At 39.8% G+C, this 26,715-nt stretch overlaps 1 protein-coding gene across 1 annotated transcript in view; it reads left to right on the top strand.

Moving 5' to 3' along the window:
* The window catches only part of MTTP (microsomal triglyceride transfer protein), a 27,744-nt gene extending 3,839 nt beyond the window's left edge, over window positions 1–23,905 (top strand). Inside the window, exons 2-18 of the mRNA XM_009081617.1 lie at window positions 1,236–1,423; window positions 1,993–2,136; window positions 4,143–4,250; window positions 4,997–5,113; window positions 6,291–6,430; window positions 7,273–7,423; window positions 10,685–10,842; window positions 11,713–11,881; window positions 12,461–12,568; window positions 13,547–13,759; window positions 14,793–15,004; window positions 15,868–15,965; window positions 16,067–16,188; window positions 16,956–17,183; window positions 21,970–22,094; window positions 22,441–22,611; window positions 23,499–23,905. Coding sequence (XP_009079865.1) covers window positions 1,236–1,423; window positions 1,993–2,136; window positions 4,143–4,250; window positions 4,997–5,113; window positions 6,291–6,430; window positions 7,273–7,423; window positions 10,685–10,842; window positions 11,713–11,881; window positions 12,461–12,568; window positions 13,547–13,759; window positions 14,793–15,004; window positions 15,868–15,965; window positions 16,067–16,188; window positions 16,956–17,183; window positions 21,970–22,094; window positions 22,441–22,611; window positions 23,499–23,667 — 2,621 coding nt within the window. The 3' untranslated portion in view covers window positions 23,668–23,905. The remainder of the gene's footprint in view (window positions 1–1,235; window positions 1,424–1,992; window positions 2,137–4,142; window positions 4,251–4,996; window positions 5,114–6,290; window positions 6,431–7,272; window positions 7,424–10,684; window positions 10,843–11,712; window positions 11,882–12,460; window positions 12,569–13,546; window positions 13,760–14,792; window positions 15,005–15,867; window positions 15,966–16,066; window positions 16,189–16,955; window positions 17,184–21,969; window positions 22,095–22,440; window positions 22,612–23,498) is intronic.
* Window positions 23,906–26,715: the final 2,810 nt, after the last annotated feature.

Raw genomic sequence — 26,715 nt, 5'->3', positions numbered from 1 at the left:
TTCCCTTCCCTTCCCTTCCCTTCCCTTCCTTGTGTGAAAGAGAACTTTGTAGCCACCCACACCAGAGGAGGCAAGCCCTTGAAAGCAGTAAAAAGGAATGTATACCCTTTGTGACAAAATATTTAAAGGGTATTCAAGAAGATATTAATTTTCCTTGATCATGGATTTTAGGGGCACAATCTTGATTCCTGAGGCTGGGCAGATAGTCCCTTCCCTTCCCTTCCCTTCCTTGTGTGAAAGAGAACTTTGTAGCCACCCACACCAGAGGAGGCAAGCCCTTGAAAGCAGTAAAAAGGAATGTATACCCTTTGTGACAAAATATTTAAAGGGTATTCAAGAAGATATTAATTTTCCTTGATCATGGATTTTAGGGGCACAATCTTGATTCCTGAGGCTGGGCAGATAGTTGTGCTGGTGCTGCCACACATTGCCCACATGACTGTGCATGAGAGAAAATAAAGAGAAGATAGGAAAGGGTGTGGTAGTAAGTAGATTTACAGAGAAAAAGTAAAATTCATGTATATACTACAGATTCAATTTACAGTAATGAGAGTACAACTGAATGCCTAGGGAACAGTCTTTCCGAGTTAATGCACATGGAAATGGCACAATAAATGGGCTATGCAAGTTGAATTTATAATAGAATTTGCCTTTATATCCCTTAAAATACATCAATTAACAGCAGAGGCACAGCTATGGGGACAATTATTTAAAGAACAAGAGCTTAATTATTTAATCTAAAAAATATTTTCTCAATGTCTTCTTTACATTCATGTCACTCCTGAGCAAGACTCAATGGAAAGGTTCCCAATAAATGTGCAAGAGATGCATAGAACAATTTTTGGCAGCACCAACAAATTACATTAGTGCATTTCACATTGCTAAGCACACAAATTTCATGATTAACTATAGTATTTTGAGTAGCAAATAATTTTGGATTAATTTCTAATGCTAACATATCCAAAGAAAGGAATCTGACACTCTTTTATTTCTATAAGTGTAGAGCTAGAACAAAGGACTTTGTGACCATTTTTATCTGTGTCAACTTAATCACAAAAAAACTCCAGCTGCTCCAGTGAGACAGCCTCTGTAATGAAAGGTAGCAGGATCAGTCCCATAAATCTTCTGTGAGTGATGAAATTTTAAATTTTTCTAAAGGTGTTGTTTTAGAGAAAATGATAGATTATGTGTGTTAGTCAATTCTTAAACACTGTTTGTTTTTGCTTTCCAAACAGGGCACACTACTGGACCAAGCTTAAATAATGACAAGCTATATAAGTTTGCTTACTCAGCTGAAGTGTATGTTGATCGGGTGAAAGCATCACTGCAGAAAAGCGCAGGATATCGGATTTCTTCTGGTGTGGATGTCAACCTCTTATGGAGAAATCCCGACAATGATGATGACCAGTTGATCAAAATTATGGTAATTATTGCCATCAGACAACTTAAAACATGCACAAACTTCTGCATTTAACTGCTAATCTCAGAGAACTCGCTTTCAGAACATAAGCTAAATCTTTTATTCTCTAGTCTCACCAACTAAACCCAGCTTCTTTGATAAGCTGATTCCTATAGAATAAGATTTCACAAGTATGTATCTCACATCATATACCAGAAATTCAGAATATATCCAATATTTTGAAATTGCTTCATACTGCTTCTATAGCTTCAAACAACTGGTGTGCAAACACCTATCCAAGTGGCAATAGATTGACTGAAGTCTTTGGTTCTAGCTGCAAATCATGACATTTGCTGAATACAAACTGGGTTTGGTACTTAGCTTTATGGTGAGTTTTTCTGCCACTTATTTCCCTAGTGGGTAGAATTGGCTTGTTTTGTAAACATAGACATAGTAATAATGCAAGATTAATGATCAGAACCAGAAAGGAAGAAATTAAAATTATTTATTATGTGATTTAGTCTATCCACCCTACCCCAGGCCAATACTAGACTGCTCTCTACATGAATTTTTCTCTGCTTTTACTTTGCTAGATAAAAGATGTTCAGGTTGAAAATGTGAATGAACGTCCAGCTGATAAAAACATCTTCAAAGGAAAAAGCACAGAGAAGATCATCGGAAAAGAATATCTGGAAGCTTTACAGAGGCCCATGGTGCTTGAGCTAGTCCGTGGAAAAGTAAGACCCTGTCTTTTAAAATTAAATCCCTGAGGAAACCTGAGACAAATCTTGTCTTACAGACTTGGAGAGTTTACCTTTTCGCTATTCACTCAGTGTTTTTAAATAAGTGTGCCCAATCTTGCTATGTGAAATAAAATAGTTTAGAACAGGTTGTAATTTACCTGTACAAAGGTCCCTTCCAGTTCAAGCCTCTTGTGTGTTGAGAACACCACACAGTATGGTATTAAAGAGCAGATTGGCCACAATATATAGGTACACATGCATATATATGCACAATTGCTGTGAAAGATTTGTGCTGTTGACTTCAGTGAGGCCAGGATTTTATCCAAGCTCTGAAGGCAGAAGAGGAGATGCAGTTTGTCATGAGGAATGTTATACTGGGTCTGTGAGGAAAAGTGTTAATCACTTTAAACCCTTATCAAATATTTTAGCATGACTGCTTTTCCCAGCTCTCTAGTTTGCTCATTTACTTATTTGTCACCTGCAGTTTCAAGAGTCCCAAGTTAAAGAATTTGATGCTGAAAGAGTTATAGCCTTACATGTTCTTCCCCCACTGGGAAACTGTCTCCAAAAATCAGCAGAGAAGGGTCAGAGGGCAGGTGTGTCTCAGCACATGCATGGGTTTTATAGACTACTTTGAGAGAGCACCAGGGCACTGTCCCATTTCAGGAGCACCCATGTCCAGTTGTAGCTCTCAGAGTCCCAGTTTTGCTGAGGAGGGGATTCAAGTACATCCATCTCACCCTCTTTTTCCTTGCAGAGCTGCTCGTGTTCCCTTGTGCTCAGCCTGCTGTTCTGCTCAGGGAGTGCCAAGGCTCAAGCCATGGCTGCTCCTGCCTCCTATCCACACTCTGTCACGCTCCTGTCTCTTGTTGCATTAGGCCAACAGGCTCACTCTCCCCTCTGGAGACTGAGCAATGCTCAGCAGGTGGGGCATGGCCAGAGGGGCTGTGAGAAAGGAGGAAGGTTGAAGGTCACACTCCCTTTTCCCTTCTGCAGAGTGGAGTAAGGGCTGTGACACTCTATCCCAGCAGGATCTTTACCTCCTGCTGTAAATAGGCACTGAGCACATACCCTAGCCGCCAGCTCAGCCTGCTGAATTGCAGCTGCTATCAGGCTTGCTCAGTAACTTTCAGACTCAGCCTTGTCATCAGTTTTACACAACATAAAAAGAAACAGGACAGCACTGGCCCTGAACCATACACATCCCCAGATGAGAACAGAGGTATCAGAAGAACACAGAATGCATTTGCTCCTAATACATTATGCTAAGGCTGAGATGTAGTATTAAAAACTTGAGCTTTTTTCTCCTGTAGCAGGGTCTGTACAGACCTTTTATGATTTCTTTGTGGTGTGATACTTTCATCCCTGGCACAGTGATTTCACTTTCCAGGGTTGGCCCAAGATAACAGGCTGGTTGTACTTACAGTTCCTGAGAAAAGTGCACTTTTAAAGCACCTTGAATGCAAAGTGGAGGTGCAAAGTCTTGTTACCAGAGGAGAGGCTCAAGCACAACAGTTGACCCATGAAGTGCAAAGGTTGTGATATATTCGACACGTCATTTCAGTCATTCTATCTGCGATTTATCTGTGATTCATTCTGAGTTTTTGTAACCTGTGATTAAAGTGCAACAGATATTATGTCCCTGTGGGGAGGAATTATCTGAGGTTTATGCAGAAAAACTAGTTGCTTGTGAAGTCATGTAGTTTCCTATTTCCCTTCTAAATTCTCTCTAGTTACAGAGGGAAAGATGCTCCCTGCACTGAAACTGTGCTTAGGTTCAACTGAAGGCCAAAGCATGTTTGTATTGTTATCAGCAGGCGCTGAAGCCCCTGGAGTTTGCTTAAACAAGGCTCACAGATCCAAATTCAGCTTCCTAATCAGGAATAAGTAAAGAGAGTTTTTCTAGAGCGGATCTTCACTATTCTTTTCTCATTTAACCACATTTGTTACACACTTCTGAATACTTTTTATATACATTTTTTTTTTTCTGATTCCTACAGGTGAAAACCTTCTACTCGTATCAAAATGAACCTGGTTTTACTCAAAATCTTAAGAGAGGTCTGGCTAGCCTTTTCCAGCTACAACTGCACTCTGGATCTGTCCGTGAGGTATGGTGCTATATCAGACAAGATCATCATCATCAGAGAAACAGGCAGAGCCTGGTCTGCTCTGAAAGGCAGACCTGTGGCTGCTGCTGACCTCACAAGGAATGAACTGTGACAGAAATCAGCCCTTTCATCACATTTGAGATTGGACACATAAATATTTGAATATTTGGTGACACAAGTTGCTGCAATTAATGTAAAGAAGTAGTGAAATCCATTTGATTTAAAATGCCTTTGTCAATTTAGCAGAATTTGGTAATAAATCAGCTTAAACTAGGTCACTATAAAAGAGATTATACTGATGTTTAAAGTTGGCTGATTCCTAAATTCAATTCAATGGATTAGGCTATTTTAAATCAAACAGAGTATCCACACAAAGTTAGTGCTGGTTTAGCTGCATCCATTCAACTTGTGTTACATTGTTAAATTTCTACATGTGTTCACCGGAGCAAAGCTGGAATGAAACTCAAATCGTGAATATAGTGCCAGCTGCCAGGTGTTTCCTAAATTTTTTGTTTAAACAAACATTGTTACTTTTCTTTATAGCCATCTAACAAATAGTACCCCTGCCAATCCAAAGCAGGTAGTTAGAAACACTGATATTCTCAAAACTGCTAAATAAACCCAAACAGCACAGCATCTCAGGTATGGGATTCTGACAGTGGAGATAATGCTTCAGCTTTGGAAGGTGTTCTGGGGTCCCAAAGATAAATTCAAGAAATTGTCCTAATCCAACTCTTTTTTCCAAGGTGGACATTTCTGGGAAATGCAATACTACTTACCATGTGCGTCAAGATCAAGTGACTAAAATCAAAGACCTGGACTCCTGTGAAACAGAAAAGCAAGGCTTTACCAGCCACAACCCGGTATGATTTCTTTAACACAATAAATTTAAATTCCCATTTAAAATATATTCTTAGCAGCTGTTACTCATCTTCTCAAAAGTCCTTCTTGTGTAACAGAAATCAAATTCTACATGTAAATTTTGTAGTTTTACTAGCTCAAATTTCGTAGGTAGTTCTCATGGGGAGAACAGGGAATGGATTCCCCTCTTGTGTAAACCACCTTGGCTCAGCTGACATTGAGTACAGCATACTAATTCACATAGTTTTTGAATCTCGTGGTAACATATTTTAGTTTCTATATAGGTTTAACAGCACTTATGTCCTGGCTGTATTGAAGTTTGAATCGATGTGAGGCTTCCTTTTTTTTTCTTTGAAGAAAAATCCTAGGTACAGACACAGTCATAGTGATAACAGCCACTTTCTTCCCAGCTTGCATAAATGCCAGGCAAGATGCTGACTCCTGAATGGAGCCCAGTCAGGCTTGCCTGGAAGGTCAAAGGCTTCCCTAATGGGCAGGTGTGATATAGCAGATGTGCCATAGAGGTAACTGAAGCTGTACTATCACCTTAATAGTCCTCCATTACTAGTAAATGCCTTTCTAAACAGTTACTACTGAGTGCAGGCTGGACACATGCTGGAGACACTGCATCAGAAACTGACCTTTCTCAGCTCAGAGAAGTACAAAGGCAGCACACACTCTGTTAATAAACTGCCTTAACACTGTGTCTGAATTCCTGATTTTCACACTTAGCACAAAGACTTCCTCTTGTTTACAAAACAGATTAAGCAAGGTGGCTGGCTTTGCTTCCTGAGTAAGAACGGGACAATCTCATTTACAAGATATTTACCTGAAAAAGCTTCTCATTTTATTTAAAGTGATTTTTTAACTAAATGTAGTACTGGACATTTTCTCAGTTGCAGCCTGCTCCATAACTTCCTTCCCTCCTCTCCTTGTTATTTCCCCTGGTACATACTGAATTTGAAAGACATGGTGCAGAAGTGAGTGGCTTCTTACTCAGGGGGAACTCTTGAGAACCTGGTTTATAGGCTTAGCTTGAGATGTTGTCCACCCACATATATCTTCCTTGTGGCTCTATATCATTACAAGCCTTGTACTGATTTGAAACTGTGAGCTCTCTTCATATTTTGTTGTTTATTGAATAGCTCTCTTTCTGTTCTATTTTTTAATTATTTTCAGATCTTAGATGTCGGTACAAAAGGCACATCTGCCACAATTTATGTGCTGGAAGATAGTTTCATTAAATCCATTAAGGCAGAAGAAAATCATGTTTTCGTTCTGAACTTGCGACGAAAAACAGGTGCCAAAATAGTTTCAAAGTAAGTTGGGCAATTTGACTGCCATTGATGGTGGCAGGACTAGTGGTTCAAGTCAGGTTATATGTGTGTATTTGTAGTATCGAGATCCAAGGCTGTAAACTCTCCAGATAAGGATTTAGGTCTCTTTTGTATCCATATGGTGCCTAGTCCAACTCTGATTAAGGATTCCACCACACCACACCACAAATAATTAATAACGGCATTCATAAGAAATGACATGAAAACAGCTGGAAGTGGCCAAAACATTTTAAGCTATCCATTAGTGCTATAGGTGTTCTGTTTCTCTGTCTTATAATTGCTAAGAAATACTTCCAATGGATCTTTGTTTCTAGCGTGTGAGAATTTGGAAGTATAGAAAACAAAATTTGCTACATAGAAAGGCAACAACAGTGAAACCTAGACTTGTGTTAGACTCCAACACACTGAAAGTCTGGAGATACTCATACAAGATAAATGATTCGGGCATCTCAGAAGTATTAGATATTTTTTAAAAAAGTACATTCAAAATCTCACTTTCCAGATCTTCTTAAGAACAAATATATGACACATTTCAGGATTTATATGGTTACTGAAGGCTGTTTATCAGGTGCTATAAATCCATGCTTTAGGAAGTCTCTTATTTAGGTATTTTATTCCACATAGCTCTAGCACTAATTCTGCTGGTATCAGATACTTCTACCCCATAGACTTGCCATGTTCTGAACATTTTAAAAATAAGACTTCAGTAAGTCTGTGTTCTATATTTTTGGTCTGTGGAGGGCTTTGTTTCTTCTTGCTGTGATTTCTGCATTTCTGCACTAACAGTTGAGCTCTAATGGTGTCTTCACTTTATGGATACACAGGCAGAGACTGGAACTGAAGTCAGTACAAGCTGGCCCTGGACTGATCGCTGGGAAGCAAGTTGCCAGTGTGATCAAGACCTTGGACTCCAGTTTTGTTGCTGTGCCACTAGAAGCAGAGCCAGCGAAATCCAAATGCAAAAAGTGTCCTTCAGTAAGTAAACACAGGTTCATTGGACGTCAGGGCAGTTAGCTGAGCACAACAAGCGTGAAAAGAAGTTTCTGTCCAAGCAGTCAACTAGGAGAGGTCTAATGTAGCAATATGAAATACACCACAGAGTGGGGAGTGTGGTAGTGATGCAATGGTGCTCCACCCCACAAGGGTGTTTTAAGCTCTACCACTAAAAGCACTGACCTTTCTGCTCTCTTTTGAAGATTAAGTGCAGTATTTCTCAAGACCACTAGAAAATACAATACCCTTTTGTTTTATCTCACCTTTGCCAGCTTTATGTTGGCAGGAGCTTATTTCCTCTGGATAATTGAATGGGACATTACTTTTAAGATGGTTGTCCAGTGTTTATGAATAGTTCTGTCATGGAGGACCTGAACTGTTCCTGCAAATTAAAGTTCCTTAGCCATTCCTTAGGCAGGCTAAACATTTATTGGTAATATATGTAGCCTCTTCTTACTGAGGGGGTCTTTTATTTAAAAGACTTTATAGATATTTATAAGTATAAAATGAGGCATTAGTATTTTTGGGAAGTCCAATCATGTTCTCATTTTTCTCTGGAAAAACAAATGTTCTTTTTTTAATATTTAGAACATTTGAAGACTACTAAGAGCATGGTACTGTAAATGCATCATTGTGGAATGAATTCAGAAGTGAATGGGAACATTAATTTAAAGATCATTATTCTCTGTTTTTGATAAGCAAGATAGAGATTCTATTCAGCACACATAATCCTCCAGAGATACTCCTTCTGAGCACAAATGCCTTCCTATATTGAAACTTGTGCTAGTTATTTGGAAGTAGCATTACACTGTAATATTTTATCCTGTCTAATTCTTGTTGAGCCACAGAGGAGACTAAAAAATAGGTTGGAGAAATGATATAGAAATGATGCTGGATGTGTGCTGGAGCAGTTCTGAGCAGGAAACATCAAGGGATCTTAAACAGAGTAGGGACAGGTGCTTTTTCCCTGTCTCTGCCCATTGGGGTTTGTGCTGACCAATTTGCCACTTGGAACTGAGTTTGTCATAATAGTTATAGAGATAATTTCCAGACCAAGATAACAAACATAGGGTATAATTCCAGAGCACTGCCTGGGGACTGAGCTGTGTCATTATAAACCTAATGGCACGATGAGAATGAAGTCCTGCTTTCTCACTGTATTTTTCAGTAACTGCTATGAAAAGATGAGGTCTATAAACAGAACACTGTATCCAAAGCAGCAACATAACATTTGGTACTTATATATCATAGTATACATTAATGTCCTGCTGACATGCTATGCCTAAGAGTTTTACATTTTCAAAGCCCTTTTTAAATCATAACAGGTCTTATCTCTATCTTTATGAATTTGGTAAAATAACTGTTACTGTCTTCATTTCACAGTTGGCAACATTAGCTTCTGTGAGGTTATGGCAAACATTTACATTTAAATTTAGGCCTCGATTTCTGTGTTTAGACACCATAAAGCATGCTTTTTTTCAGAAGAGCTCATGGTTCTTACATTTTTATGCTCATGGTTCCTACAGGAATGTATTCTTGCCCCTTCTGAAACCGAGGTAGGTTTGTTCTGTCCAGTGCAGCCAACCTTTGTATGCTGGTAAACAGCTGTCAAGCAGTGACATTTAAAATCAACCTCTACTCAGTTTAGAACCTCTTGGTTTGGATGGAATTTTCCTAGAGTGCCCTAGAGTCTCATCTCTCTGTCAGAGACACAGAGATTCATGTCCAAGCTTGTTGAGTTGTCATGTGGAAGTGTGTGCATCTTGTGCCTGAATCTTTGCGTTTTTCAATCCAAACTGCCTGACATTCACATTAGGAGCACGAGGGCCCTTGAAAAGGTCAGTTGTGAGTGCTGTTTTTAATGCCATGGTCACTGCAGGAGATGGCAGCTGCTCCTTGTAGCAGCTGAATGGTTAAAGTGCCCTGCAAAGAGGAAAACTTGGTCCCCACTCTCTTTCGCTAGAGCTGGCTCCAGCTTGCATCTCCCATCTTGCTTGTCTCTAGGGAATGGGCTAAACTGACTAAGAGCAGCCCACACAGCTGGGATTATGGATTAATGAGGTCAGAGATTTTTTTGGTGGACTATGGTGCAACTTCAACTGGGGGAATGGAAAGTGCCCCATCTATTTATCCAATTTCAGCTTATAATAGCAACACTGACCTTGGTGCTAAGCACTAATCATCAGTTGAGGTTAAAAGACCCACCTGTGCCTCAGAACATGAGCTTCTTCCAACTGGTCATTAATCCTCAGGAAATATCCTATGTCTCAATCATTGTTGCCTAATTATTGTTTGTTACAGTTGATGGAAGTTGCACTCTGTACTGATGAATGATACTTTTAATTGCCAGCAGGTTCAAGTGTTATTGCCCAATACAAAATCCACAAAGAGGGGAAGTATTTTAGTAAAGGTCAAACGGGTGCTAGTGTTATTTCCCACTCAGGAAAACTGCAGTAAACACTGCTGCAAAGAACAGCTGAGTTTTCACCAAGGAATGTTCTCAATAATTTGAGATAACAGAGGCAAAGGCAAGTGAGAGAGGACAGGTCAAAATACCAGCACCAGTTTCTTATGGTAGTGTATCTGGAAGGACAGATATAGTGCTGTGGTACCATGTTGGTTCATTCAGGTAAAAAAATGTGCAGAAATAAATACAGCAACATATGAAGAAGGCAATACCTGTTCTAATACCATCTTACCTATTATTTTGTACAGTATCTACAAATCCCCCTGTATGCAGGTTTATGAATAAAAAATGGGAATTGCTTACTGGACATTTAGTCCTGTTCTACACTAATCACTTACAAAATTACCATCTTCTCAGAAATAATGATTAATTTGTGGACTGGGGATTGTGCATCTCCCACTTTAAAAAAAAACTTAGGAAAAAATGGGAACAGAGGGCAAACACCACATTCATCATGAAGCACAGTAAATTTGCAACAGGAGAGAATTTGTTTTATTCCAGTTACAGTATAAATGAACTTGTTTTGTTCCAAAATAGATTGCATTTAAGGTAATGTACAATACCAGGAGAATACTAAAGTGTGGGAAGAGAGGCATCTACAGAAAGGTTTCAAATATATTTGTGATGGGATATCATAGGTTAAATAATACTTAGCAAAATGGTTACCAGTCTATTGGATTTCAACTAATTTGAGCAATAGTTGCATCTAGTAAGTCTGATTTTGAGAACTGAAACCACAGTCTGAGAGATTTGACAGAATATGAATTGTTTTGCAGCTTTCTGATCACTGGCAGAGCATCAGAGAACATATGCAACCTGAAAAACTTTCCACAGCTACAGCAGCAAAAAGCTTTTTGTCCTTCATTCAGAGCATCAGAAAAGCTACAAAAGAGGAGATACTGCAAATTATTAGAAGTGAAAAGAAAGAACTTCTGTAAGTTATCATGAACAAGCTTTCAAAAGGTTTAAGTTACTTAAAACTGCAGAAGGGCAAATTGCACACAAAGAGATTTGGTTCCACTGGTGATGTCCTAGCAATGCAAAACCAGTGTTCTGTCTACACAGTGTTCTGTCTACAGGAAAAGGATTTTTTTTAAAAGCTGTGTTTATTCTTCTATTACAATATATTTTCAGCACACTCTTCAGCCACCAGGATTGTAACTGCCAACTACCAATAGGCTTTGTAGTTTAGCCAAAGTTTCTTACCCCAACTATTCTGAAACACTTGTTCTTGACTTACCCATTTGTTTCCTGCAGTTGGAAATACAGCAAAGAAGGGGAAGGTTCATGCTGTTCTAATGTTAGAGTTTGGTTGTGAACAGCATGCACACCTAGACCTGAGAGTTGAAAAGCATTCCCAAGTCCTACCATATGATCAAGATCTTTCAAACAAATTATAGCAGTTGTTATCAATAGGGATAAACCCAAGAGTAGCTCAGGTAGCATAGAAGTCTTTTCTCTATGTGCCATTGCATATGCAGTACTAAACCACTTTTTTATATTTGCAACCTTGTCCTGTAAACTTTAATACACTTGAGATAGTTTATTTTTTAATACTTTTTGGCCCTCTATTTGCATAAATTCGAATATTATCTATGGGTATGATTAATTTCTAGAGTTTGTGTACCATTTTGAGGTGGAAGAATTCAGAGACCCAGTTTTTTTCCAACAAGAGTAAAAGCTTCTCTTACCTGCAATGAAGAGATCTTTGAGCTCATTAGCTTCTTTCTTTCAATATGTAGCAAAGTCTTTTCAGTGTTGTCCAGCTCATTACAATGATATGTTCATTTCCACTTCTTTGTAGTCCACAGATGGTGGATGCTGTAACCTCTGCTCAGACCCCAGAATCGCTGGAGGCCATACTGGAGTTTCTTGACTTTAAGGATGCAAGCACTTTTGTCCTGCAGGAGCGATTTCTGTATGCCTGTGGATTTGCTTCTCACCCCAATGAAATGCTCCTGAAGTCTTTAACTGTAAGTCAAAGGACAAAGCAAATACAATTGAGTTAATACTCTTGACCCTCATCACAGTTAAAGGCGAAGAGAAGAAGAAATGACTGTTGCTGTTTCCAGTTTTCCTTTCTTTATGTCTTCCAGGGTTTCCTTTATGTGTGCCAGTAACATATAGCTTGCAAATAGCAAAAATTCATAGGTGCAAAGTGAAAGTCTATTTACTTTGTAAAATGTTGTCAATATATATTGCTTGGAAAAGAAACGTAATACTGAATGCTAGGAAAACAATTTGAGGATTGTTTGATTGTTGCCTTATCAAAGTCCTGTAGCCATTTAATACACTCTTTTTTTAAAACATAGGTACAAAGTGAATCTACTATTTGAGATACTGAATGTCACTCAAGGGGGAAATGGCAGTCGGGTATTATATGTAATGATAGATCTGTGCTCTGCTTAGCCTGAGCCCAGGCCGTTGTGATAATCACTGCCTTTGCACTGCACTAATGCCCACAGGAAATGAAGGAGTGTGTTCAACCCACTACAGACCGTGGTTTATCATATTTAAACAGAGAGACTAACAGCATTGCTTTTGCATAACAGGATAAGTTCAAGGGTGATATTGCAAATGAAGAAATCAGAGAAACTGTTGTCATCATCATGGGAGCGCTCATCAGAAAGCTGTGTGACAGAGGAGGCTGCAAGCTTCCAGTGAGTATGTGCTGTTCACTGCTGGCCAAATTCTGGTCTGCAACACGTGTGAATGATCCCTGATGATGCAACTGGGACATGAGAGACATAGGAAGCATATTCTCCTGCTTATAATAAGCCAATAAACTCCTATGTTTGATAAGGGAAGGATTTATTTTTTTTAATAATGATACCTACATTGTCAGATTTAGGCTTTAATCTGTTCTCTTCCCATTTTTGTGGATTTCTCCCAGTTTTCCCCTGTCTGACAGAACTTTTTTTTCACTGCCTAGTCTGTCAGCAGAAGCAGTGCTTCCTTGTCCAAAAGCTTTGCATGTCCTCAGAGAGACACTGACAAACTCAGAATCTATTTAATATTTGTAATCAGCTTAGGTTATTTGACCTCTGTGAAGAAAATTCATTGGTTCAAGTACTCAGCTGTGCCCCAGACATGCATAGAAAAGCCCAGGAGGAAGACTATTACTTTGATCATGGTCTGAGTAGATGCTGGTGTAGAGGACAAGGGTGATCACACAAGGCACTGCTTCCTGCTGGATCTGTGCTGTTTGGGACTGCAGCACACTGCTGAAAGGACACAGAGCACCTGAATGGGCCCTAAGAATCCCTTTTAATTTCCCTTGTTGATTGCCAAGCACTCTTTTAACATTACGTTATGAGGCACTAAAGAACACTTCCCATGTCTTTTTTTGTGGTGACATGTTGAGTCCACAAGGAAGACCAGTGAAGTTCCTGAACTGCTAGCAGGAGCAGCTAGCAAGTGATAAAACTACAGATCAGGGGTCACCATGGCTGCAGTCACTTTGGTTATGCTTGAAGGAAGCCATCGACACACAGTTTGCAAATGACACCTTTGCTAACGCTGTGCAATGATGTTTTGAAACAAAACCATGCTAGAACCCAGCCCTGCCCCTCTTACTTCTGTGAGGGGAAAGGGCAGGTTTATGATCACAATTTAAATGTGCTGTTGATTTTCTTTAGGCTGTTCTGGAAGCCAAAAGGTTGATTCTAAATAGACTGGAGAAGGCCAAGAAAGATGACAATGTGAGGATGTACCTGCTGGCACTGAAGAATGCACTTCTTCCTGAAGCAATTCCACTGCTGCTGAAGTATGCTGAGGCAGAGGAAGGGCCCATTAGCAGTCTTGCTACCACTGCCTTACAGAGATATGATCCTTCTTTTCTCACCAAAGAGGTAAGAAAATATACTGCCCAAGAAAAGAAGTGCAAGACACTGTATTAAACGTAAAGGATAAATTAACAGAGTTCATTTCACGTCATGGGCAATATGGACAGTGGAATTGAGTACAATCTCAGTAAGTTTGCTGATGACACCAAGCTGTGTGGCACAGTCAACATGCTGAAGGCAAGGGATGGTCTGGTGGATGTGTGCTAGTCAGCCTTTGGCTCCAGCATCACACACAGCCATCAAGGGTGTCATGCAGTCTGCAGGGAGAACTGGGCTCCCTTCACAAGAGGGAATACTTGGGCTCCCCTGCAATCCCTGTTCTTTCTTGTGCTTTCATGTAGCCAGAGAGAATGCACAAAGTAAGACAAGGGTAAAAGAGCTGCATCTTACCTTGCAGCCATCAAAAGTAACAGAAGACATACAAAATAGCAGAACATGAGGTCCTGCCTCTGCTGCATCACCCTGTGTCCTGTTTCACACTTACTGCTAGCCACCACGACTGAGGTGGTCAGGGTGCTGTACTGCAATGAACATGCTAGAGGCCATTCTGTCTATGGGGCTATGTGGCTTTCCGTGGACTTACCTGCCACAAAGATGTGTCTCAATCTTCTCATGGACATGAGGCCACCACAGGCACTATCTAGAAAATTAAAATCGCAAGATTCTTGACTTTTTAAAAGTACTTATTGCTTAACAGTCAAGGAGATCTCTCCTTGATCTTACCACTGCCACATTAATTTGATCTCAGTGCTCCTACTATTTACAGACTCCCTGTGAAAACCAGTGTGTAAGGCTGTATTTGGACTGTAGCTGAGAGAACATAACATAACAGATGCCCCCCTTGTCCTTGTGATCACTGAGCTATACATGTCTCGCACATTCTGAAAGAACCATGAAAAACAGGGTGCTGAAAATATATTATTAGGTATTGCCCTTAGCTATGAAGCTAACTTAAGCTGATATTATAAACAAGATTCCAATCTGTACTTTGCCCAGTCATCCGTGTGAGCATTGAGTGAATAATGTATTTCCTGACCAGGTGAAGGAAACAATGAACAGGATATACCACCAGAATCGTAAAGTCCATGAAAAGACAGTGCGAACCACTGCAGCTGCTATCATCTTAAACAGTAACCCATCCTACATGGAAGTGAAAAACATCCTGCTCTCCATTGGTGAACTGCCTATGGAAATGAACAAGTACATGCTCTCCATGATCCAAGATATACTTCACTTTGAAATGCCTTCAAGGTACATTAAGTTCGGTATAAATAAATACAGCCATTCTTTACTTCCTTGCAGAAACCCAAAGAACACACAGGTTCTAATGAATCACTAAAATTTAAGGAGAGTATAAAAGGATACCTGATTTTCATGTCACTTCTAAGTATTTTTTTCTGAATAAATCCCTTAATTTCAATGGCATTCTTTCAGTAACTATTCACATTTTCACAGGTACAAATAAGAATTAGGCATCTGACTTGCATTACTGTGAGAAATGTCCTCTGTTGATCTTAGTTCTTTCAGTGGGTCCCTTGCTTTTATATTTTAAGAACCAGTGACCTTGAAAATTTCATCACAACGTGAGAATGAAAATAGTAATAGAATCATAGAATCATAGAGTCAACCAGACTGGAAGAGACCTCAAAGATCGAGTCCAACCCTACCGTGGTCACTAGACCATGGCACTAAGTGCCACATCCAGTCTCATCTTGAAAATCTCCAGGGATGGTGAATCCACCACCTCCCTGGGCAGCACATTCCAATGCCCGATTACTCTTTCCGTAAATATCTTAGATATCAAATTCGAATATCAAATATTTATCAAATTCATAAATATCTGAGATATCAAAATATCTCTTTTTCTCAAAACCATTAATTTTCAATCAAGACCTTTGCTTGCCTTTCTTCCTATGACTGCAGGAAGTAGCTGAAATTGGAAAAGAAATTGGGCAGATTTTTAGTGGGAAAAGGTAAGGGTTTTGAAGACCCTCTTTCCTCCTGGGAAATTCACCCTCTCTCAAATTTGATGTTTCTACAGAGAAGTAATACATTTGATACTGTAAAATTTTTGTACCTCAATGGTTTTGTTTGTTTGTTTTGAAATACCACAGCAAAACAGTTCGGAAAGTTCTGAAGGACATGCGTGCTCATAACTACGAACGCTTCTCCAAGACAGGCTCCTCCTCTGCCTACTCTGGCTATATTACACGTATGTAACCATGAAATTGCCTTTTAACCCTGCTTGTATTCCCAAACATTTGATTAAATCACTAGTTTAGTCACAGGTACCTTCTTTCTCTTTTAAATAAGGTGGTCCTGATGTATCCTCCACATACAGCCTTGACATCCTCTACTCAGGCTCTGGCATTTTAAGGAGAAGTAACTTGAACATCCATATTTTTGACAGAAGTGCTGAACTTCATGCCAGCCAGGTAACCACCACACTGTACATAAAAACTAAGCCAGTATGTGGTCCTTTTCTTACAGCTTCTCAATCAATTCAGCTAGTACTTAAGATGATAAAGTTTGCTGCACTGGGCAGGGAACAAGCCAGTAACAGGAATAAAACCATAACAGCCAATGCAGCACCAAAAGCACAGGTGTTTTGTTCTGCATCATATATCAAGTTCTGTTTCTGGTTAAAGCCTATGCTGTTCTTCTGATGTAATCAGTAAAAGCTTTGTGAGTTTGTAAAATCAAGTCCTATTTCAGTATGTGATAGAATGGAACTACAAGGAGTAGATCAAATGTACAAATCAAAGAGATTTAAACTAGATGCCTGTGTTTTAGGCTTTTGTTAATGTTGGCAAGAACCTTCAATATTATAGTCCTCCTGAATTTATGCAGGACAAAAATTGTGCAGTGGAACATCTCTGAGTTTTCCTCCCAGCTGTCCATGGAAAATTGTCGTATGATTAAAGAAAAATTAATTTGAAAGAAAAGTAGTCTCAGGATTGTGATCTTCACATGGGTAAATCCTGCCTGCATCTAATGGGAAAAAAATATGCTATGAGATTATTTTGTTTTCCTTTTTTCTAGTTGCTTTACCTAGTTCCATTGTCTTAACCTCATACTTTTCATCTACAACTACATAAATTATTTAGGCTCTTAGACATTAAGAAAATATGTAGGGTTGTTAATAGTCTGGGTCAGGCAGATTTTTTTTCATTGATTCTATATCACGATATCTATATCGTAGGTGGTGATTGAAGCTCAAGGTCTGGAGTCCATAATAGCAGCAACTCCTGATGAAGGCGAGGAAAACCTGGACTCCTTTGCTGGCATGTCAGCCATTCTGTTTGATGTTCAGCTCAGGCCAGTTACATTTTTCCAAGGGTATGGTGATTTAATGTCTAAAATGCTCTCAGCAACTGGAGATCCCATGAACGTGGTGAAAGGACTTATCCTTCTGACAGATTACTCACAGGTACTAATAGCACACTCTTTGCTTCTTTTTCTGTCTCTTAAACACAGATGCTACCTCCCCCCACTGTTATTGTAGGACACCTTATTTTCTTTCTTTTCAATGCTGATAAAACTGATTGATGTTACACAGGCTACTCTTACTATGGGAGCAATAGAAAAGTCATTAAAAACCAGAATGAAATCACATGAAAAGAAATCTAGAACATATTCTGGAAAACAAATTAAAACTGAATAAAAGCAAATCCAACTGAATTTCCTGTTGAAAACTCAGGTCGCTATCAGCAACGACCTCCCCTCCCACAGTTTCTTGTAATACAATATTGTCCCATGTGACCACCTAAGTTTTTCTCTTCACAAGTTGTCCAGGGACCTTATGTCCAATTAGGCAATAAATGTCAGATGAATTAATCACTGGTACTCAAACTTTCCCAGATAACTAACCTCCAAAGAACAATGCTAAGAGGTCCAAATTTCAAATGTTTATTACTAGCAAAACAAGGAATTAAAATGAGGATTACACAGTTTTTATCCAACTGTAACCCCAACTGGTCTGTTAATTTTACACTCAAATAGATTCATACAAATATAAGTGGCTACATAATGTATTATCAGAGGACTAAGAATCTAGACATCTCTCTCAAAGTGCAGGGCCAGCAGTGGGTTTGATAGTTTTGCTCTTCCTGAACAGCGATCTCCTTAGAACCTGTATCTAGACATCTCTCTCAAAGTGCAGGGTCAGCAGTGGGTTTGATAGTTTTGTTCTTCCTGAACAGGGATCTCCTTAGAACCTGCGGATTTAACAGCTGTACTCAGCTCATGATACATCTGCAGTCTCAAACTTTACTTTTTACTTTTCCACTTTAATTCTTGGCAAGAGAAAACGCCAAAAGCAGATGATGAGACAATCCACTCTGATCAAAATGACACAGAAACACTCTGCAAATGACAGCTTCCCCCATCTGGAACCCAGTTCAATCCCTTTATAATGGTATTGTAAGTCTAGAATGCTTCCCAGGTAGTGCACAAATTGGCTAACTAAAGCTCATTCCAACAATGCTTTACAGTTCACATGCAGATTATGGGCAAAAAACTTTACTGTGACTTATTTACCAAACAGACCACAGAGGTGAGAAAGATAATCATGTCCAGTCATGAGCATAGGAGCATTTAGAGAACTACATATTTCCAACTGCTGTGCATACACCAAGATCTATACATAGTCAGGTTGAATCAGCTGTCTGGGCACCCCTAGAGCTCTGTCAGCCAGCAAATTCTCCACTCCTTGCCTTTGGAGAACCTGACAAAAGTCTGGGGCACTCCACAGCTGGAACTGTGTGCCATTTTTAACAGTATCAGGGTGCGATATTTTCAGTCGATCACTGACTCTGGAAGCCTGGGCAGCAGTGTGATGAGATGCAATCCCACCCTGCTTTCTCTCTTAGGTTGCCACTAGCACACTGCTGGCTAAGCTTTTTGGGACTCAAGCAGAGGACCTCAACCAAAAAGACACTTGTTCTTACCTCTACATCCCACAAAGGCAAGGACTGTTTAGAATACTGTTGACCAGAGCTTCATGCTGAGCTGTGTTTTAAGCATGGCCCATCTTTCAAACAATGGTTTTACAGCTATGCTTCAGGTCAGGAGCACATCAATGTAGTTTCGGCACTTCCACCTGGCCCAGTTAACCTTCATTAGAAACAATTTCACCTGCAAGTTCTTCTACTGTGTTTACACCTGTACCAGAAAGCACTGTCAGAATGGACGTGCAAATGGCCTAACACTGGAACTGGGGAAAAACCAGTGCAAGAGAGCCATAATTAATCTAGCTTCTTGATAGCCAAATGCTACCTCCACTTTCCCGGGCCAGCACGGACAGGCCTTGCACAGAACATAAGCCTCTTTACAAACTCATGTGGTAGACAACCAAGCCACATGATGGTTTATCTTCTTTCAATGAAGAAAACCAGGTATGGAAAACAGTGCCCATTCTACAATTCCAAAACTCAGTGTGCCACAGCTGGTCGCTGTGATTTCAAAACAGGTGAAAACCAAATGTAAGACACAGCACAGATGAGATCAAACAGCAAAAGGATGGCTTGGAAGCCAAGACTGAAACTTAAAAATGGGGTAATTGAATTGTCAGAAAAGAACTTCGGTAATATTTGGGTTCAAATTTTGCATTGGCGCAGCCTGATTTTGAGAGAAACTATTTCTCAATATTAGAAAAGTTCTGCTCCCCTATTGCCATTTATAGAGATCATTTTGCACAGAAAGTCCAAAACTGGGTTGTACACAAAGTGCTGTAAAAATCTACCAAATAACACCACCACCCACAAAGAAAAAAAAAAAAAAAGCTTTAATTAACTTTACAACTGCAGTAATCACAACAGGTACATTTTGGAGGGGTGATTTCCAAGTTATTAATAGTTACACTCCTGCCCACCATCTGTGACATATTTACTCACATAACTCCAGAAACTGAAATCAGAGTGTATTTTACAGTCACTGCCAGATCTCACAGTGTTGTTTGGCAGCTAAGAGTACCTGTCCAGAAGTTATATTCCCTCTATAAAATAAAGGGCTCTCATAAAACTGTTTTTGAGACTCCTAAGTCACCTGCATTAAAGTTCAGTAGTGTTAATCGTTCTCCTAGGCAACACGCCTGCCAGAAGCACAGAGAAATTAAATACTGTATTAATAGGTCAGAGAAACCATTTGAAAGCCAGACCCCAGTGGAAGACAGCCATCTCTGCATTGCATTACAGTAAGCACTGTCAGTTCACTACATCAAGAATTTTTTTTATTGAAACGTAGCATGTTTCGGCATTTTAACCAGTACCACACGACCAATTCTGATCCTTCAGATCACTTTTTCCACTGCAAATGAGACATAAAGCTTAAAATAGGAAGGGAAAGGAAAATACTTCTCCTGAGGGGGCTGGGTCCCTGTGATTTACACCTCCCATCAGCCTGGATTGGATTTGCACATGAGACGAAGGACAGGACTGAGCTCTAAATAAGGAACTAGATGAGCTAGTAAAACACAAGACAAGTGCTCCTTAACTTCTCTGCTGGTTTCAGTGACAAATACAACTTAATTCTAGGGAGCATTTAAGCCTTAAATTGTGGAGGCATTGCAAACCTAGCCTACTTTAATATTATTGGGTGAAATTTGACAATGCATCTAAAAATATCTGCTCCTCTGATTGTGTGTAATGTCTCTGCCAGCATGTCTACTGTTACCTCCTTCACTCATTAACAGCTATCCACCAATTCAGTCCCAATTAGAAGTAAGGTAAAATAAAGTAAAACAAGCTTTATCTTCACACAACAGAGGGACAGAGAAAGTATTTTATGCTCTACTGCAGTCAGTAGAAAAACTCACTTTGATTTCAGAAAGAGCACAATTCCAATCCATGATTTTTAATTGGGTGGAATAAGAAATCAGAGCATCATATGACAACACTTGTTGGAGGCATGCTGGATTCATAAGCCACTGCTTTCTCAAGCCCCCTTTAGCAGCAGCTCACTGCCAAGTTGCTTCTGCCAAGTTGGTTCTGTCAAGGAAATAATTTCAAAGATTAATTTACCCCAAAAGGTGAACTAACCATGTACAGCCACCATAATTATCCAAGTCCTTGATTACAGGAGGAAAACTTTAATGCTCTGAATAGAAACCTCCCCCTTGCTATATGGATTAGGGAACTAGGCTGATTGTCTCTGCTTGCTTCTTTCTTAAATCTTGGGACAGCATTAGTTGGAACCACTGGACTACTGAATAGCTAAGAAGAGAAGAGAGACCTCTAAGGTGCTTGGGCAGTGGAAAGGGGAAGGAAATTGAGTATTTGCTTGTCCTACAAATGTCTGCAGCATTACAGGTGCTGAGAATACCACAGGCACAGAAACCTGGGAGGAGGGAGAAAGCCAGCTGAGACAGGAGGAGGTGTCCTGTATGTGAAGGACATGATCAAAGCAAGCTTTTCCCAAATTAATGTTTCTTTTAAAAAGGTGTGACCTAATCCACTAGTTCTTAGGGAAGCAGGACAACTGTATAAAGTGAGTTAGATTGCCAAGCTGGGTGAACCTTAAAATCTTGGCTGTAGGTCAAAACTCGAAAGTAATGAACTGCCATGACCCTGAGCTATGTTATCACTTACGAAATGGAATTCCATGTGATGTGTTTCTAGTCCAGCTGCAGAGGTTTCATGAAGCCATGAGCACACTTGATGGTTGATGGAAAATGCACTAAATGCAAATTCACAGTGGTGATTAAGGTGTATTAGCTTATGGATTTGGCCACCCAGACACTGAAGACATAATTCCTGTCATATGGTGGGTTTGGAGCCACCGCACATGGCAGAAGTGGTGGCAGCACTTTGCATCCTACTGCCAGTACAGGGCTACCTTCAGGTGTGCTGAAGAAGTCACTCTGCACTGCACCATTGCTGGGGCTCCAGTGAGGAGTTTAATCTGATTTAGCTGGGCTGCCATCAGAACCTCTGGTAGGCTTGCATGGTAGCTCTTGGATACATGATATTCCTTGCAGTGATACTCCTTGCAGAAATTATGCCAGCTGGCACACAGGGGAGAGGAGAAGGATGTGAGCCACCCTGCCTTAGTTTCATCCCATTTTCTAGGGAGTAAGGTACATCAGGATATGTCCAGCCTTTCAGAAAGGCCCTCTATTCCTTTTTGTTCCTGAAATCCTGGGGTGATTGCAGTACAAAAGCAAATAAGGAAACCTCTGAGGTCTGCAGTCAGTAACCTGTGCTTTCTGGTGTCTGCAGGAGATTCAGCTGCAGTCTGGGCCGATAGCCAGTGCAGAGTTCCTGGGTGGACTGGCCATTGACATCTCAGGAGGGATGGAGTTCAGCCTGTGGTACAGGGAATCCAAAACCAACGTAAAGAACAGGTGAGATACTCCCAGCACATGCTACAGTTGTAGATAGCTCAGGCTCCTGAGCTGTGGTACTCCCAGTGAGAAGAATTTAAATATTAAAAACCATGCAGAGAAGTTATAATTAAATAATTACATAAATATAATTAAATAGTTATGAGCATGAGAGAACATTTGTACTTCTTATTTCCACCTGGGTAATACCAGTTCCCACTGGTCTCATTTGAATTTATAAACCTTTACCTCAAGAACAGGCTCCTCTGAGGTCAGTTTTATGTATGTATGCTAGGACTGTTTGTCATTTAATTTTCTCTTTCCTAATGTGTTTTGAAATAATTATGATGCCTTAATTTCTTTGTAGGGTAGCCGTGTTTTTAGCTGGTAACACCGAGGTTGATTCCTTCTTTGTAAAAACTGGCGTGGAAACCACTTTGGAAGTAGAAACAGCATTAGACTTCATCTCCACTGTGCAGTTTTCACAGTACCCATTTTTAGTCTGTATGCAGATGGACAGAGTCGAGTCTCCATTCAGGTAAGAACTAAGAGCACACAATCACTGAGGTGTCCTCCCACATACCTGCTGACCCTTTGGTTTTCCCCAGCCACAAGACAGTAACAACAGAGGCCAAATTTCAGCCTGACACAATTAGGTGTAATGTAGGCTGCTACATACACCAACCCCTCTGCTAACCCATTCTTCCCCATCCCTCACCCCTGAGATTCAGAGAGAATCTTTTCAAAGATCCCAACTTGCTCTGAATTTGCTCTTTAGTCCAATTTTTAAATTTGGTTTTGCAAGTGAACTAACTGAAGTGGCAGGACACTGTTCCCCTAGCACACAATCAGCTCTGATTGTGACCTGAAATTTTGCCAGCAGTAGTTCTCTATTACACTGTTGAGATAGGAACTGCATAGCTATAAACTAGCTGGAGTGGAAGGTTTTCTTCATCATCTGCTATTTACTAGAGTCAACAAAAGTACCTGGTGTGTTAAGCTCTTGCAACCATCATGTTTGATCGTATTTTATTAGAGCACCAATTTTCCTGAAAGCTAAACAACTGTGCAATAAGGTTAAAAAGATGCTTTCCAGTAGCCAAAGAATAGTAATTGAATTGGGTTTACCACTGCCTCCTGATCCCTTTTTGCTAAAACCTAAGGAGGATAACATTTGGAAAGCCTGTGCCAGATTTCCATTCAGGTTTTTCTGATCCAAAAGATGGTAGAAACCTGTGAGGAATTAAAGAACTTGAGGATCTTCAGGAAATCCTAAGAAAACAGTCTCTATTATCCTGCAGACACTGAAACACCTTCTGATCTACACATTTTGGAAGTGTAATCTCATCTGTATGTAAAGTCTTTGCAACGGGGTACAAATTTTGTATCAATTTGCTAATGCCAGACCACCTTGTGTCTTTGCAGGAGTTATGTGACCAAGTATGAGAGTCTGCCATCTGGCAGGAGGTACACTGCAAAGGGAGGGAAAGCAACAGTGTTGGCAGGGAATGAATATCCTCTCCATCAAGAAAACTCCAACATGTGCAGGAAGGTTTTCGGTGCAAAATCTGATTCTGCTGGCAGCTGGTTTTGAAACAAGAACCTGAGCTTTTGCTTTCCTGAATCCATGGCTCCCTCAATGACTTAGGCTTGCACGTACTGTACTAATGTGGAGCTTGATCTTGCACTACTGCAGTTAATGGGAAATTTGCCATTGATTTCAACAGGCCAGGATCAAACTCTCAGTGCGTGCACAGTGTTTACATATGAACCTATATTTAAAACCTTTGTAAAAAAAAAAAAAGCTAAGGCAAATAAAGACCAATTTGGTAACATTCCATGCACTCCCTTAGGGGTGGTGCTTGTTCTTTATTTTTACTTTTTTTATGCCAAAAGCAAAAATAATATTTCATTTTTCTTTCCTGGGCTATACAGAAGTCAGTGTTTTTGACATGCAGTAAGAACAATTATGATGTATAAAGAATGATTATTTATGAATATATTTTAAAGTATTTAGGTGTTTTATGCCTATGACCAATCCCCATTTAAATATCGAAGTACAATTAACATCTAGATGGGACCATGAATTCCTGCTTACTCGATATTGCCTGTTTACATAAAACCAGGTTTTGTTTTACATGACTTTAAAGCATTTTGCATTTTTTAAGCAGCCAGAGCTTGATTATTATTATTTATCTTTTGGAGTGTTTTTATTAACGGCTATAGTTAAATACAATTGATTAACAAGGTGGTGTAATGTTTCCAGAAGTACTTACAGTTGCCTTAATTCTGTTCCCATTGAAATCAATGTTATAATTTCTGTAGCTATCACCAGGAGCAGAGTTAAGCCAACACTGGTTGCTTGTCAAGGTTTCCTCCTAAAAACTTGTGTCTTTGTGTGTAATCAAGGCAGATGTATTTCAAAAAAATGAGCACCCACCAAGGCAATTCTGAACTACAATGAAGGAAAGGGTCTTGAAAAACATAAATTTTGAATGTACAGTCTAGCACTGTGCAGAGCCAGAACATTTTCTTCAAGGTAAATTATATTGTATTTCAGTGCAAAAAAGTAATTGTTATTCATACAAGTCCTCTGATTAAAATTACTTATACACTTCAAGCAGCGTCTTCATAGAACTGTGAAAAAAAAAGTTTTACATTTACATCAGCATTCAGATTAAGAAAGAATATACCTCATCCCAGCTCAGCTGATCTTTGACATGATCCATCTGATTTAATTTCTATAGGACAAGGTGGGTGAATGCTGGTCACAAAAAAGGTAAAATAAAAAGGCAGAAACAAGGGGTTTTTTTTAAAAAAAAAACCACAACAAAAGCAGGCAAGAAAAACTCATAAATTGTCATGGGAAAAATTTTACTACAAGAATAACAAAAAGAATCCAAACTCTTTTGTGTTGTAAAAGAACAAGGGTACAGAAATCTGCAAAAATCAATCTGTCAGTGGGATGAAACAGTCTGTTTGCTCTTTCCTGAAAATGCTGACACATTTCTAGTCAAAGCATAAATAAAACAGGTAAAAATACAGCGTGAAAACAAATGGTTTGTTTTCAGTCTTGTTTTTTGTCCAGTACCTTCTAGGGAAAGCTTCTTATTGGGGAAGGTATGATGTTGATAGGGGCAAAAGAAACCATTTTACTCACCTTCACATAGGAAGCAGTAACAAAAGTTGGACACCCACTTGTCCTGGGCTCCCCCTCGAATCAGGAGACAGAGGTATCATCTGAGGGTGGTATGGACCCCAAGCAAGATGCACCACGTGCTGGAGGTGCCTGCCCAAATCCTCTGCCCAGAGGAAAGACCTAGGCACCTCTCTTCAGTGTAAGTACTTACCTCAATATCCACTCTCAAAGTGTGTGCCCTGTATGTTGTAGACACTCTGTGATACCTCCACTAATGTTTTAGGAACAAATCAAAGACAAGATTTTACATTTGTTATTACTACTTTCTATTTGTATCATTTAAAACTAAAATAAGACCAAAGCTGGGTATTCACACACCTAGAAAGAGGCAGTCTCCTCCTGCTGTGATCTGACACCCTAAATATAGAAGGTGGACAGAGTGGCACAAAGAACTAGCCATCATCACTATTTCACCTGTAGAGAATTGAGGTATTAACAGATGACAGCCTCAACTCTGTATCCTAATTTGCATCAAGTCTGCCAGGCTTGCTCATGACTTCACAACACAAAATCAGAATAAAAAGGTTCCAGATAATGCAATTTTTATCTGTAAGATCTGTGCCTGATATCAGCAATCCCACTGCAAGGCATACCTCCTCTCAATTTCATCAAACTGAAGCACCTTCTGACTGGGCACCTGTTAAACAGGGCAGGGCCCTTTGGCAGGTGAAAATGATGGGACACCAGTGCTTGCTTTTAGAAAAGCATAACATAAAATAGTTTCCAATTAAAAAAGATAACCCAGCTATTGCTAAGTATCTGGCCAACACCATCAGGTGTGCTTCTTTTTCAGGTGAGATGCACAGGTCTATTTAACATCAGTGCATCAAGTCTCACAGAGACACAGATCCGTGTCTTTTGCTTTATTTACTCATCAAGCCCTGGCACATCTTGTTGAGGAATAAACGTGTGCCCATCCTCACTACTGAAAACTGGTCTTTCAGAATGGAACAACCAGCCCCTAAGGCCAATTGTGGGGCTTTCACAACTTTGACCACATCCCTTGAAGTGAAATCAAACAGAGCCTCTGAGATCCATACTGCTCCTTCAGAAGTGGTATGTGTCTTCGTGGATCTCCCCTGGCATGGCAGCAAGACACTTGCTCCTGAAGCTATCTGACCCTAACAGCTGGACATAATGGGGATTCCAGGAGAGGTTTAGTCCAACAGCTGGGTAATGGAAGGCCATGGCTTCCTTGCTTGGGCTCCATAGCTACGGAAACAACAGGCCTAACAATATTCTAAAAATAAGCCTGCGTTTGAAGTGAAAACACAGGGTTACAACCAAAGCAAATGCTCTAAGTGTTTATCAAATCAGTGGGGGTTAATCACAAAGATGTAACAGACATCTTTAATAATGGTATTACATGTACTTTTAAAAAATCAGCAATGGTAGCAATTAAACAATAACTCATACATGAAGTTTAGACAAGCAAACAAATGC

The sequence above is a fragment of the Acanthisitta chloris genome, unplaced genomic scaffold, assembly GCF_000695815.1.
Source record: "Acanthisitta chloris isolate BGI_N310 unplaced genomic scaffold, ASM69581v1 scaffold20380, whole genome shotgun sequence".
Classification (NCBI taxonomy): domain Eukaryota; kingdom Metazoa; phylum Chordata; class Aves; order Passeriformes; family Acanthisittidae; genus Acanthisitta; species Acanthisitta chloris.
The sequence above is the reverse complement of the archived record's forward strand: the minus strand, read 5'-3'. Positions and strand labels throughout refer to the sequence as shown.